The sequence below is a fragment of the Leptinotarsa decemlineata genome, unplaced genomic scaffold, assembly GCF_025532065.1.
Source record: "Leptinotarsa decemlineata unplaced genomic scaffold, Ldec_3_MD MMD2_P_RNA_scaffold_2, whole genome shotgun sequence".
Lineage (NCBI taxonomy): Eukaryota > Metazoa > Arthropoda > Insecta > Coleoptera > Chrysomelidae > Leptinotarsa > Leptinotarsa decemlineata.
Window position 1 is genome coordinate 18,776,735 of NW_027412529.1, and position 16,025 is coordinate 18,792,759.

Below are 16,025 nucleotides of genomic sequence, written 5' to 3' on the forward strand. Positions count from 1 at the left end.
GAAAAAGATATCTTTGTCTTGTCTCGTAATTGTGAGTACTATCACGATAAGTAATGAATTCATCAAAATAAGATGCTAACATATTATAAATAGTCTTAAAAATAAATATCATTGCTGATCTATAAAACCTTTATTTTATTGATAACCATTGTAATGCGTCAAGCATAAACTTTATGCTTGTATAATAATTACATTTTAATATAACTCTCATTCCACGATTTTGTAGTTTTTGTAAAGTCGAAATTTTGTTTTGATCACACCCATATAGTAATGTACTACAATATTTGAAATAAGGCTGAATGATTGTGTTAAATATAGTGACCTTGGAAGAAACTGACAAGTGATAAGAGATTCGAGTAGAAAAATAAAGTTTCTTTGATATTTTTTTAGTTATGTATTTGAAGTGTGCATCGTAAGATAAACAGTTGTCTAATACGAATCCCAGGTATTTAATTTTGGTTACAAATTCTATTTTTTCATTATTGATTTCCAAAGAATAGGAATTTATGTTTATATATTTATATGCTGTAGTCAGAATCATGGCTTTTGTTTTAGGCACGTTTAGTTTTTATTTGTTGACGTTCAAGTATTATTGAATCTCCTCTAAGCAGATATTTATTTTCGTCAAAGCTATCTCTAAATCTTTATGAGATGTTGTTACCATTGTATCATTAGCAAATACATTCATAAAGTCACAATTTTGACATAAACTGATGTCATCAATATATTTAGGAAATAGTAAAGGACCCAAGACACTTCCTTGAGGTACCCCAAATTTTGCGTTAATAGGAGATGAGAGAACATTACCAACTTTAGTGATTTGTCTTCGATCGCTTAAGCAGTCCTTAAACCATCCTAGCACTGTTCCTTTAAGACCTATAGCTTCCAATTTTTTCATTGATATATTACGGTCAATTGTCTCAAAAGCTCTTCTCAAGTCTAAGAATACTGTTACAACATAATCTCCGTTGTCAATAGATTGAGTCCATTTACTAATCGTAAGTTGTAAAGCCGTTTCACAAGAATGATTTTTCTTAAAACCGGATTGATTACTTATGAGAATATTATTGGCCTCAACATAACTTAGGAGCTGATCGTATACAGCCATTTCTAGTAGTTTCTCCATTCCTGGTAAGGTGTTTCCTGGATGGAATTCTCCCGCTTTATTAGTCTTTTTGACTTTGGGAACAGGTATTATTATGCTAGTTTTCAGTTGCTCGGGAAATTGCCCATATTGGAGAGAGATATTATTAAAATGTAACAAAACATGACCAATGACTCCAATAAACTTGATATCTAAGATTGCTGTTCCAGATTTATTTTCCAACCTATTAAGAATTTCTGTAAGATCTTTCAATTCAAGTTGATTAAAACTTTCGAAACTAGAGATATTTCTTAATATGGTACTTTCTTCTTTTTTGTTCATCGTAACTACTTTTATTAATCTATTTTTATTTGGTATAACTTTTCCAACTCTAAATATTGTAATGTTGTCAAGATTAACATTGACACCGACTTTCTTTAGTATTTCCTTAACTACATTTGCATCTTCTTCTTTTCTTTGCAAAGGGGATGTTGCCTGCGCCTCTCTAACATTAGCTACCATGATATTAGCTTATCTTCTTTGGTGCTCTAGTAGTTCCATAATGATACTTTCAGTTGGAGTAGTTTCACTAACTTCATTTACCTTTATCTGCTTCACTTCATTTCTAAGATCATTTATCTCAGTTTTCAAAGCCATCTTTTCAGTTATTAGTGATTTAATTCTGTTTTGAGGATATTCATCTCACTTCTTAAAGAAGTAACTTCTGTTTTGAAACTTTTCACTTCTCATAATAGTGCCGGAACATTCCTGAAGGAAACTCGGCATTCCTGACAGAACTACGCCAATGTTCTTTTCGTCAAAACTACAGCTCGAAATTCCGATGAGCTTAACTCTTTGCATTGTTCTGACGGATGTTGCGCAGAGTGACAACTGTCACATACAGCATATTTATCTCCAAGATCTTGATTGCATTTTATACACATATCAGACATCCTAATGGCAATTTATCCTTAGTGCGGCCTGGTAGAATTTCTATGTGAAGGAATTTACCTCTTTTTTGCTTTGGAGATAAGGTGCTTTCTGTTACTGCCAACAAAAAGTGATCAGTCGCCTTGAATTAGTTTATTACACCAAACAACTGCAATTTATGACACTTCGCAGTTGAAATTTTAATATATTTTTACTATTCAACACACTAAGATTACTCAATGGATGGAAAAAGAAATAAGAAAAATTATCAACTTTAACTATAGAAAAAGCAAATAAATCAGGAGCACAAAACTAATGACACACCTGCTTGAATGGTAGTTTTGCATGTTTGCCGATTTTCTGCTATCGATAAATATGGATCAAATTCTGTGTAAAAATAGTAATAAGGTGACATGTTGACAATGGCATACAGTGATTGTACTCTTGTTCAGAGAGATGTTTACTAGTGATACAAGCTTTTGACAGAAGATCAGAAAGATGTGAATGAGGACGCTCGCCCCAGCATATCAACAACCGATGAAAATGTTGTGTAAGTGAAAAAAAAAATTTATGGAAAATCGTCGAATTACTATTAGAGAAAATGCTGATGATGTTGGCAGCAAAGTTCGTTCCAAAATTGCTAAAGTTTAACAAAAAAAAATCGCATGAGCATCGCTCAGGAATTGTTCAATGATGTCAACTACGATCCAGATTTGCTTAAAAGGGTGATAATCGGAGACAAATCATGGTTATAACATTGAAACCAAAGTCCAATCATTCCAAATGTCAAGGTTTTGCTCACTGTTTTCTTCTATTATAGCGGCGTAGTGCATCAAGAATTCTTGCTGCATATGGTCAATAAAGAGTTAGTTCAAAGTTATGCTCCCCTTTCGAGAAGCAATATGAAAAAAACGTCCGGTATTGTGGAAAAACCACTTATGGCTTTGGCATCGCGATAATGCACCTACTCACTCGTCATTGCTTGTGCGTATTTGCCAAAAAACAACCCCGTAATCTCGCCTCGGTCCCCGTATTCACCAGATTTAGCCCCCGGCGACTTTTTTCTGTTCCCAAGATTGAAAAGACCCATAAAAGGGAGGCATTTCGCGAAGATTGAGGAGATAAAAACTGAATCGCTAAGAGAGCTCGAAGACATACCAAAAATTGCATTTCAGAACTGCTTTGATGATTGGAAAAAACGCTGGCACAAGTGTATTGTATATGAGAGGGACTAATTTGAAGGGAACCAATTAGAAAATGAATATTTCTCGAGAAAAATTAAAATTCACCTTATTTTTTGAACAGACCTCGTACAATAAAAACAGGCATATTTTTGTTTAGTTAATTTATATTCAGTGATTGAGTTTATGTATAATTCCCAAATAGTAGGCACTAAATTCTCAGAAATTCCTGACGTTTTTTCCTTAATCTGTATTTTGCAGTGGCGTACGGAAATTATACTAAACAGATAAGAAAAAATGATGAAAAATATAGAATCACAACTATGACAGAAATGTTTTCAATTCAATGCAATTATATTTCTGAGAATTTTATGAAATGGGGAATGTTCTTCCTGACGAAAATCAAGTAGTTTTCATAAAAGAGCTCTAAAACAACGCATTTTAAACTTACCATTTCAACCTTTTTCTTTTAAAAATCATTCAAATACTTAAAAAAGATGAATGAAATAATGCATTCAACATTTAAAGGGATTCGTTTCTATTTCACCATTTGGCAACATCGGTTATAACTAATAAAGGACAATGAATGTGTTACCTGTATGAGACAAATAAAGATGACATATTTCAGAGGCGTGGTGTTCTGTTTACTTATGTTCCGAGTTCCGAGACATTCTGTGACATATGACATTTTGTGCGCCTAACCTGTCTTCCTCTATATAAATAAATAACAAAACAACTGTTGTTTATGTGGCTTGTGGAGGTGGTATTGAACTATAATTTATATTTTGCCTTAATTGTTGATTTATAAAGGTAATTAACAAAATAGAATATCTAGGTACGTATAAATTATTTCAACTTGATATAGGCGCTGTTGCCAATATGTGAATTAGAAACAAATCCCTTTAAAAATTAAAACCCAACATTTGAAATATCAATTTTAATACTTTACAGCAAATTGCATTTGCTGTAATAACCCAAATTGAGGAACATTTCCTTTGTACTATAGTTGAAAAGAAGGAATGAATGTTGACAAAATGATTGAGACTTTCTCGGCCGAGGTTTTCAGTGTCGCTATTTTTCGGTTTTTGAAGAGCGTGGATTTTTGGGTTTTTCCTGACGTTTGGCTGGCGCGAGTGGCTAGCTTCTTCAGAGGTTTATTCATCCTGAGTTGATATCTCCGATACCTGGATATTAAGGCTGCGTAACAATACATGCATAACACGTAATATCCAATCATCAAAGATATTAACTCATGATGTATAAACCTCTGAAGACGCTGGCCATTTACGCCAGTGAAACGTCAGGAAGAAATTGCGAAAATTCACTGCCTTCAATCTCGAAAAATAGTGACACTGAGGAATCAATGTTATTTGTTTTCTACATTTTTTCTTTTGGCCCGAAAAGATTATTCTTCACTGATAATAGAAACTTTTTCTTTCGGTAAATTCATCAATCATTGTTGAAATTCATAATAAAAAACAGTTTACTTCGTGATTTGTTCACAAACTGCTGTGAGATTAGAAAACCACTAATTATTAGTAGTTGTCAACTATTGTTAGGGTTTTTTTTTCAGGATTGTGCTTCTTTGTTCATCCATTTTACAATTTTTTTATGTCTTCCAAATAGTAACGTGTCTGAAAGATGTCAAAATAAATCTATTTCTGCAATGTTCTCTTCCCTTGACCCAAATCAGTTATCACCGAGCCATTTTTTCTTGTCTGGAAATAACTAATAATCATATTAGTACATAATTTTGTAATCATTTCTTAATTAATAATAATTTTGATCTAAGCCAGCTGAATTTTAATGAACCTCAGGAACACTTTAATGTTCTATAATTCCTGGCCAAGAACAAATGTCTTCACGAAATCGCCAATCAGCATGATATGCAATAGGAATGTCATACTTGTGATTTTTTTTATCATAGCATGAAATATATTAGGCAGAGGTTATACCCATACATAAAAAAGGTTCACAAGTAGATATTGACAACTATCCTCAGGTATTATTGAAAATAATATATATTTTAAATAATTTATCAGCCCAAGTCATCTGTTAATAACATTTAAATGCAACAACTAATTGACGAAAAAAACATATTTTAAACATATGTTATGTTATATTGACATTTACTCTTTTTTATTTATCACGAAATTCTGATAGTTTATTTGTTACTGGATATATATCCAAATACTGACTAAGAAAAAAATTTTTATTTGAATAACAGGGCGGAATGGTGTCATTGCATTCTTTTTCAATCAAAATTGATCAAAAACTTGCTTATATATGGTTAGGAAATTCATCTGATATGCATTAATTTCTCAGGAAAATGAAAACAACGATCCTCCTAAATCAACAGAATCGGATTCAATAGAAGGTCCACCTGGAGTTTCTCCAAGAAGATCGCCTCCACCTAAAGAGCGTCACAAACGTAAAGACGAATCTCCTCTAGATTCAAGAAGTTCACCCAGGGAAGGAAAAGAACGTAAGTAATCACGGAACGAAAGTCATTTTTTGTGGAGAAAATCAGTATTTTATCGACCTTCTTTGCATATTTTTCCCCTTCCACAAGGATAAAGTTCTCTATTACAATTTTCATATTTTTCAGATTGTGGAAAGTAAAAATACACAGAGCAATATATATTATTGAATAATCTATTGAAACAAAAAAAATTAAAAATATAATTGTTTCATAGATCTCTTTAGAATAGACTTGTTGATACCAATTCTGTTTTATAGGTTCAAACCGAAGACAACGTAGCAGGGATAGAAGCATGTCTCCCAGAAAAATTAGAAGGCATCCACGATCTCCCTCTTTTAGGGGATCTGGGTAAGTTTTTTATAAATTTTTAAAGAAGAACCGAAATTTCCCAAAATTCTGGCTGTATGAAAGTTATCACTGCAGAGATTTTAATTTCTCCTTTCCTATTGAGACGTAAAAATTGAAGATTGAAAGTTATAGGGATTTATAATGAATGATATTCAATGATATTTCAGTTCTCCTGAAAGAAGATCTGGAACTCCAACAGTAGATGAACCAACTTCAAAATATAACCCTTCTACGACTTATAACAGTACCATCCCAATGGGTTCCATTCCACCCATAATGGGACAGGCTGCTTCAATTCAAGCTATTCCGGGAGTTTATCAACCAATCCAACCGGCAATGGGTGGCTTTCCGGCAGCTCAAGGTCCACCACCGAATTATAGATTTCCACCTCCTGCAGGTGCTCCATATATGGCTCCAGGGTAAGAAGAAATACAATATCCATGAAATGAAGATTTAGTCATTTTTATTTATAATGTTTTATAATGAAATTTTTTGTGTTTTCTAGGCCTTTCAATGTAGCATCGAGGCCAATGTTTGATGCAAGTAGGCCACCGTTGGGAGGACCTCCTCCAAATTACAATCCCAACTTTCCTCCTAGAGGTCATCGGGACTTTGGAAGGAGGATGATTGACAGAACACCAGCAGGGTAAGCTATTTCACATTCTATAAGTCATTTTCATAAAATTAAATTCTAAGTAGGTGCATGCTCCAAGTGCTTTTAGAATTGCTTTACCATGTTACATTTTTTTGTATCACTGACAATAAAAATAAACTAAGAAGAAGATTGCCATTTACAAGTTCTAACTAATTTACACAATGTATGTCTCGCATAATCTGAAGAGTAGGGAGGGAGAGTGTAAGCCCACGCACTTAGGCCACATGTGACCCATTGTACATCCTCCAGAGGAGTTGTTCTCCTAGGTCATCGTCCATCCTGTCCTTTCCAGGAAGGTGGACAGGTCGCTGGGAGACATCTCCTTTATATCGGCAGGTGTAGGCCAAGACTCGCCGAACACACACTCTCTTATTGACGATAACTACGGGCACTCGCACAGGACATGCCTGACAGTCTCATCTTTCTGTTCACACATTCTGCATAGAGGTGTGTCCACTAGCCCCATATTATGGAGGTGTTTCCTTAGTTGACAGTGGCCAGTCAGAAATCCTACTGTAAGGCGTAGATTTTTCCTGGTCATCGCCAGATATTTCTTCGGCTCCAGCTTCCCAGGGTCGCCCAAGGTGATCCTGGCAAGATTACATCCTTTTATTTCATCCCATCTCTTCAAGGATTGAGCATGGGTGTAACATTTGACTAGTTCCGCAATTGTCGAAGTCATCAGGCCGTGGGTGCCACTGGGTCCTAAAATTCTTAGTCCAGCCGCTTCCTTGGCTAAAGAGTCAGCAATGCGATTACCTTTACTATTGTCGTGCCCTTTAACCCACCTCAGGATAATGTTATTATCTACCGAGGCTTTGGCTAAATCTTGGTGGCACTCTAGTACTAGCCCTGAGGTGACACGCTGTCTGTTCAAGGCTAATAGTGCTTGTCTGCTATCAGTGCAGATTGTTACGTTTTTGCCAGAAATTCCTTTCTTGGTTATTTCTTTTGTGGCGATTGAGATACCAGCCAGTTCTGTTTGGATGTCTCGCATAATATGGATCTAAAAACAAAATAAAATTAGTGTGTCATCTTTAGTGGGAAATGAAATTCCTTTACATACTAATATAAATTGAAAGGTGGATATTTTTATATGTAATATATTTTTTATTGAGCTCTACTAAATATTAAAATTAAATATGTCTCTAACAATATAAAAAACAATGGAAAAAAACTACAAGCCAAGGAAAAATTTTTGAAAAATTCAACCATTTTTATCAGTTACCCACTAAAGATTATCCAGTAAAATGAGTAGTATATTCGATTTACTCAAAACCAACAAAAACAGGTGCAATAAATGGACATAAGCTTGTGACATACAAAGAAAGCACCTGGATTTGACAATATAAGTGTCAAATCAGAACCTTGATGAGGAAATTAATAATTTTTTTTTCAAAAGGTTTCATAGGAGATAAATCAAAAATCTTTAAAGTTACATCAATATTCAATTCATGAATGAGTCCTTCATTGGTGGTATTTTTCCAAACTTGATTTGTATGAGACATTCAAAAATAATGGATCTGAACATGATGCTGCAAACTATAGGGTAGTTTTTGTTCAGAGTCAGATTTCATCACCTTTGACAAACTCTATTGCAGTTGAATACGAAACGTTTGGCATAGAAATCTGCAGACTACAGCTCTAATTTATTTGCCTTTTCTTCTTCCTTTATTTCTGCGCTTCTGTCATTTGAGCACAAAACCATTATTCCTAACTATTCAAATCTTTTCGAAATGTTATCAAATCTTCTGTTATCTATGGGGCAGTATTTACTGTTATTGTTTATAACTACTTATTATTTCAGAGTGATTGATGATCCGCTAGCTGCGTTCAACAGGCTACTCAGAGAGAAAGATGAGCAAAAACGTCGTGCAAAACAAAGAAGTTTCCGCAGGAGTTATAGTCGAAGTCGTAGTCGAAGTTTTAGTAGATCGCCTGTGAGACGAAGAAGTAGATCTCCTAGATCAAATAGGCGTTCTAGGAGCAGATCGAGATCATTCTCTTTGAGTCGGTAAGTATATAATGATTCTTCTGATTTATTATACAAGGTAATGGTTGTTCTGTACAGGATTGATGAATAGGGCAATATTAATTTTTCCTAAAATCGTCGAAATATCACGCGAGTAATTTTTTAAGCACATGCTTCTTCATGGCTTCGTAACTTACTTTATTTATTTTATTTATATATATCATACCAGAAAAGCATCCATACAATTTTTACATCATAAAACAGATAAATGGTTATTGGAATTGTCATCTAAATATTATTATAATATATTATAAAATAACATACACAATGCACATTAGAAGAGTGATATGGTGAATAAAAACAAACATGTCAGGTTTGAGCGGAGAAGTAGGAATTACAGGTTACATATAGGCACCTGCTGAACTAGGCAGGTGTCACACTTGAATCGTTTTATATAAATAAACATAAAAATAAAAATCAAGTGTGATAATTCAGGTAAAAATCCCTCAACACTGTAGTACGTTTTTGTAAAAAAGAGTTCTTTTGTTTTTTGTTTGAACCCAACGGATATCATTCTTCAATAAATTTAGGTTGCTTGTTGAAAATTTTACATCCATTGTAATAAATACCTTTCTGGTAGAGACTTGTTAAATGTTGGTGGAACTAATAACTGTTTGTTATGAGTTTTGTAGATGTGATTATTAATTTTCTCCAAATCAAAAAACTTCCTATTTTTAAAAACTAAAACAGCAAGCTTCATAGATGTAGACTGATGTCATTGTTAAAACTCGGAAGTTTTCAAATGCTACTCGACATGAATCAGTTGATTTTGAATTTGCCAAAATACGAAGAGCCCTTTTTTGTAAGACAAAAACTCTAGAAGCAAGGGGTGAAGTCCCCCAGTGCATAACGCCATATTTTGGAATGAAAACACATGAAGTATATAATAATAATAATCTTTATTTGAAATAGAAATCCTAATATACACAAATTCTAATAATAACTGTTACATGATTATTCGAATAAGTGAATGAACATCATCTGCTGTTACTAAATACAATAGTTTGTGAAAAAATGATACATATACATGATGGTCATTTTTCATTGATGTCCCCCAGAAGATTGCATTTGAATGATCTCAGTGTTACACTATCCTTGATATGAATGGGTAGATTATTATATTGAATCAGTCCTTTGTGAAATAAAGAATTCGTGATTTTTTTGTTATTGCTTCTATTAACATGAATGTTTGAACTTCCTCTGGTCTGGTAATTGTGAACTTTATTATTGAATATGATAAATTGATTAAAATAAGAAGGTAACTGTCCTTTCAACATTTTATAAATAAAGATCATTGAAAGATAATATAATCAAGTTTTTAATGGATTCCAGTTCAGTACAACTAACATTGTATCAATGGCAGTGGACTTCTTGCATTTGATAATGATTTGCATTGCTCTATTAGGCAATTTTTGCTGTTAGAATCTAGTAACGATAGTAAACTTAGGCAATATTCAAAGTGAGGTTGGATTATAGTTTTATAGACTGTTATAGGTGTAGAGAACGATAATTGTTGGTGTATTCATGAAAGTAAGAATAATTCTTTACTTATTTTGCTATGAACAAAATTGAAATGACTTCTGAAAGTGATAAAGTTATCTATTTTGAAGTCAAGATATTTCATTTCTTGCACTATTTCAATGTTTTCATTATAAATTCATATATTTATGTTATTTACGTTGATTTGGATATATTTGTATTCTGAAGTTATTATCATGGCCTTGGTTTTGAGAATATTTAATTTGAGCTTAATATTCGTAATAATAGTGATAATTTCCAAACATTGTTCATTTTCTCTATGGCCTCATCCAGGTTCAGACTGTTGACAGCTAGAAGAGTATCATCAGCAAACAAATTAATGAACTCATAGTCTTGAACAAAATTGATATCATTCAAATAAAGAATGAATAGCAAAGGTCCTAAGACACTGCGCTGGGGAGCGCTGGTGGATATATTTTTTTTACTAGAGATTACATCATTCACTTAAGTTATTTGAGAATGACCTTTCAAGTAATTATCAAACCATTTTAGAACTGTCCCATGAATTTCATTATACTGCAGTTTAATCAACAGGATATCGATATCAATTGTTTTGAAAGTTGGTTTGAAGTCCAAGAACACTGCAACTAAAAATTATTTTCGTCTATCAAAGACTTCCACTTTGTATAGGTGCCTGAGTATATCTTTACTACATTTTTGGGAGGATACATACAATGCATAACATACTATCGTCAATTTCACACATAATGTGTCTATATGGTCATTCCATTTTAGATAACTCCCAATAAAAAGACCAAGCAGTTTAGTGTGTCCTGTATAATTAATTAGAGTATTATTCAAATTGATATGATTTAGTAGTTGACTGTTCGATTGACTAGTTTCAAACAATAAATTTGTTTTGTCAACCTCCGTAACAGATTGTTATTGCAATTTCTATTCTTCTTAAATAAACGAGCGATGTGAGTGTGTGGATTAAGCGTGTATATGTGCGTGTTCGTGCGAGCTTGTTTTTGTGCTTGTAAGTGTGTGTGCTGCGGGCGTGCGAGTGTGCACGCGTTTGCATGTTAGTGTGAATGTATGGATGCATATGTATTTTGAGAAAATGTTTGGACTAACAAATTCAATATTTTACAAAAATGTCACTTTGACAGTTCTTCACCTTAGCAATGAGGGACAATGGCCCCCTGGAATAGTTGATTATTTAAAAAAATTCTTATGATTACCACATATTTTTTTGAAAAAAATATAATCAGAAAAGTAAAAAATATATCACTTGACATGTTTTGAAGTTTTTCAGAAAAAAGAAAATTTTCCTATTCATGAATTTTGTACAGAACTTTTATCATATCCCTGTATGATGAAGTATTGTTTACTATTATTCGAGAATAACGCTCTAAAGATCTGTAAGCCTTAGTAAGAAACTAATTTGCCTTCAAATCTCTTTTGAAGTGGAAGTAAAAAGAAATAGATATTTGTTAAAAATTATTTGTTTGTTCACAGTGAATTTCTCCATTCAACTTACTTGTGCTCTGCTTTCATCAATACTAATTATTCCAAATAACTCGCCAACATTTCAACAAATATGCTTGAAAAAATTTATTATTTCTTATGTGTAGTGTCAAAGTACCCTACCTTGATTCTTGAACACACTTTCGGTAATGATTAAAAGATAACCTTATTGATTGTAATGTATGGAATCCATTTATATTAACTTGCACCTTGCCATTATAGGTCTCGATCGAGGTCATTTTCAGGCAGTCTAAGAGGATCACCCCACAGGCAACTGTCTCCTCCGAGGCGGTCGCCCCAGCCTTCTTCGATTTCTCGAAGGGGTCCCTCTAGATATCGATCACCTCTGAGATCACCTCCAAGGTTAGTTGTTGTAGAAACACTTGTTTTTCATTGCATGTGTAAATTTGTGAACTTATTAGACTAGCTTGACAGAAACCGTGAGTCCATGTATGGTATTCCTCTATTTTGTCCTTCGTTCTTTCGGATTTTTTTGATACCATGTTCATCGAATACGCTTGTTGAAAGTCACGTTTTGGCGTATTGATTTTTTTTTCGACTCCTGCTATTTCTGGAAATTTCAACTTTTGATCCTTGAATAGGTCACTATGAATTTTGTAATTCTTATAATTTTCTGAATGTAACGATTCATCAGAAGCGATATTTCAAATGTCTTTTTTTTTTTCGTTCCTTTAATTTTATTGAGCCATGCACGATCCCTTCAAAATTGTCCAAAAATTCCATTCAAATTGTATTGAAACAATAGATATAATGTATTTATTTGTGGGACCAGTATAACTAGATCACAATGTGGGAGAAAAACATTTAATTCAATTGGAATTTTATATCAATTAGTATGTAAGCAACTTCGTTAGGGGAAATCAACAAATCAAAAAAAATAGTGGTAAAACAGGTTAGTCATAACAGGTGTGAAATTGTGGCACATTATTTATGATAGTCAATTCTTCTCTTGCACTCCCTCGTTTTTTCCTCAAATTTTTCATGAACGTAATATGTTACTATCCTACTTTTATGTGAAGGTGTACCCATTCTTTTGAAAAAATATTTCACGTTCCAGTTTTGGGGGTAAATTCTCCACACATTCCTCATTCATCTTTTATTCCTATCTCAACACTGAATCTAACACAATTTTAACAAATCCTTTACTTGAATAAATGAAGATTCTCGAATATTTTGTACATTTAATAAACCAAGGTTATTTTATTTTGACTCCTGTCGAAATGTTGAATTTGGTTTTTAACAGCCCTTTTCAAATCCTCGAAAGGTTCCACATTATTTGTGGAGTCGATGTTTATTATTGTTTTTTTTGGTTCATAACCTTCCAGAATTTGAAGAAAAAAAAAACAAATGAAGATACATCCATTTCAATTTCTCCGGAAAACACTGCAGCCTCGTGAGCTCATTGCATTTTTCCCCATCTTTCTCATGACACCCATTCCAAGAATTTTGTAAGTTACACCCGAAAAGCTACTTCGTATTCATAAATTTTGTCTAAAAATTGAATAATAAATGGTAAAAGGAAATTTTTTTACTTTGATTTCTTTAGATGTTTGATGTTTTGAAAATTAATATTTTTCTTTTATCAAATCTCAATAAAATCACTTATGAAGAATGCCCCAAACGGAAACATGTATATTTCTTTTGAGAAACGTTGAAGGAATGAAATGTCCAGCAGATTCTTTATTGATTCAGCTTTAATTTTCAGATTGTGGAAGGTTATAAACGTTCTCCATAGATTGTGAGCACATGTAGAATCAGATTTTGTGTTAAGTAGTATAAATTTATAAATTCTAGTAGTCATAAATTTTTCAATTCACAAATATTTATTTTATTTAATGCCCAATGGTAAGACCCTTATCTAGTTTTTGCAAAATCCATCCAAGTATGTTTTTGGTGTAAAAGGTGTGGTGAAAAGTTATTATTTTCAAGAAAGTTTATGTTATAGATTTGATCAGGTATGTTACGAGTAATTTGAATCATTAAGGACAGCTTCAATAAAAGCAGGTATTGACTCAACACCGTCTTATAAGAGGACACCTGAACAAAATATTGCTGTAAATACTAGACATTGCAATGCAACAAATAGACATAGAGGCAACTTGTCACGTATTATGCAAATGTGAGGCCAGCCCAAATTATTTCCAGAATAAAATGGCAAACTTCCTACAAAGTAGGGAACAAGATTATTGGAATGGGTATTATGAAAATATGAGTAAAACACAATACTCCAATGAGGCTGGTGTATTATATTTATTTCATTCAAATTAAGAAAACAAGAATCTAAACACCAGTGCATAAAGAACTTTGGAAAAACTGCTAGTTAAATCAAGACGATTCCGATGACTTCATTGTCTGAAAAAAGCATTTTAAGTACAGAATGCGCCAAATGAGATGAGTCGGCGCAGAAACATAAAATCGTTCTGTGTCAAAAGACTCCACCTACTTGAGTCATATTTCGCCAATGTACTATTGACATCAGTTTGTATGGCCAATAGCTATTTTCTGGGGCAGATACAATTTAGTTTAAAATGCGCATCAAAATCTTACTTAGTTGGCGCGTATTATATTGAACAATAAGTTTTAAACTGCGGAAATCAGCTCAAATATTGACAAAGTTATTTCCTTAATGAGCTGTAATTTGGAAACTATTTCGAAGTATGATATTGCGATCTGGTGATCTTCAAGGTTGTATGGTCAAGAAATATAACGATAATAAAAATAATAAAGCATGTATTGTGTCATAATATATGAAATCACAAACATATGATGCAAAACAAAAGAATAGGATTTGAGTACTCTGAAGGATATTGTTCAGCACAGGCCACTGAATAGAAGGATGCCTCGAAGAGTGAATTTGCCATTTAAGCATTATTTGTGTGTTCTGTTGTGGAAGCCCTCCCTTCAAATTTTTTTTGAAACAAGGTATTTGGACAACTATTAGTCAAGATCTTATGGACAAGGCTAGCATAGAGAACAAAACATGTTTCATATAATTTCAAAAATTGCAGTTCTTTTTTAACAAGCTGACCTGTGCTTGAGGAAACACCATCGATATGAAATGAATGCACGATATTTTTTGCGATAAGCATGGCCTACACACTATGCCAGCATAGTTAGTGTGTGAAAGGGCAATAGAATTGCAAAGCAGTTTTTTATTTGTAGTGTCCTGATCCCGTTTGAAGGAAAATAGTTTTTTAGGGAAAGATAGGTTTTTTTTAGCAAGGGCACATCATTGTTTACAAAATTTGAGCTGCTGTTCATTTTCTATCCAATTCATATTATTGGAAATGGGCCTTATGAAACTGCTCTAAGGTACACCAGTACAATTTTTTTTTATTATCAATTACCTTTCATACTGTACAGCCCCAACTTTCTATCCTTTGGTCATGTGTATGAAGAGATTTCATTTCTTATGCTTTGAGGGAAGTTGGTTTTTATTTTTTTCTGGCTTCATTTTTCGAAGGATTCGAAAATAAATTGCACTTCCGCATTACCACTTTTTCCCTGATACATAATGGTGTTTTCAGATTTGCTATCCGACGTTTCGTCTTCCGGCCACCATCATCAACTTTATTTTTTCTTATGGGCGCTACTTTGGATTATTTCTGTTTTGAATAGAACCAGATTTTACCTTTTCAATGATGTATCATAAATTATCATTATTTTTCGAAAAATTGGAGATATTGAAAAAATTAATACTCATCATAATAGGCTTTGACTTTGATGTTTCTAAATTTGACTTTCAATTTTTTATACTCAATGGCACTTTGTTATTGTACAATTCATTGATTTTTTGACAAAAAATAGCTTTCACGAATGAAGGAAAAAGAGATATGATGCAAATTTATTACAGATACGATAGAAACAGTGTTAAGATATCGGAAATGTATTTAAACTTGTATCCCGAAATACGACAACCACATCGAACTATGTTCAAGTTATTGATCAAAATCTCACCGTGTTTTGTTCGTTTGAAAAGCCAATGAAAAAATACAGAGACAGAATCAACAATTAAAATTTGATAAATGAGGTGTGTATGAGGTAAATTAGACGTTGTGTCCTTTTCAATGAAAATAGAACCTTGAACAAATAACAATAATTAACTAAAATGTAAAGACAAAAGTAAATCACAGCAAATGCTCAAAATGCTGGCCTTGTTCATGATAACACAACTGTGTCCTTCGAATATTATTTACTGCACGATTAATTTCTCTCCTCCTCAATCTTCAGAACTCTCTCACAATGTTGTGTTAAAGGTCCTCAGTATTTTGATGTTTCCTCTG

The 16,025-nt window shown here is 33.1% G+C and overlaps 1 protein-coding gene across 3 annotated transcripts in view; it reads left to right on the forward strand.

Annotated features, from left to right (window-relative positions):
- snama (something that sticks like glue) overlaps window positions 1–16,025 on the forward strand; it is a 71,224-nt gene that overhangs the window by 18,911 nt on the left and 36,288 nt on the right. For 2 of the 3 annotated variants that reach the window (XM_023167205.2, XM_023167219.2), the window contains 6 exons: window positions 5,521–5,680; window positions 5,935–6,025; window positions 6,193–6,444; window positions 6,531–6,671; window positions 8,488–8,694; window positions 11,944–12,084. In XM_023167205.2, the coding sequence (XP_023022973.2) occupies window positions 5,521–5,680; window positions 5,935–6,025; window positions 6,193–6,444; window positions 6,531–6,671; window positions 8,488–8,694; window positions 11,944–12,084 (992 nt within the window). The remainder of the gene's footprint in view (window positions 1–5,520; window positions 5,681–5,934; window positions 6,026–6,192; window positions 6,445–6,530; window positions 6,672–8,487; window positions 8,695–11,943; window positions 12,085–16,025) is intronic. The other variant, XM_023167212.2, reaches the window with a different exon arrangement.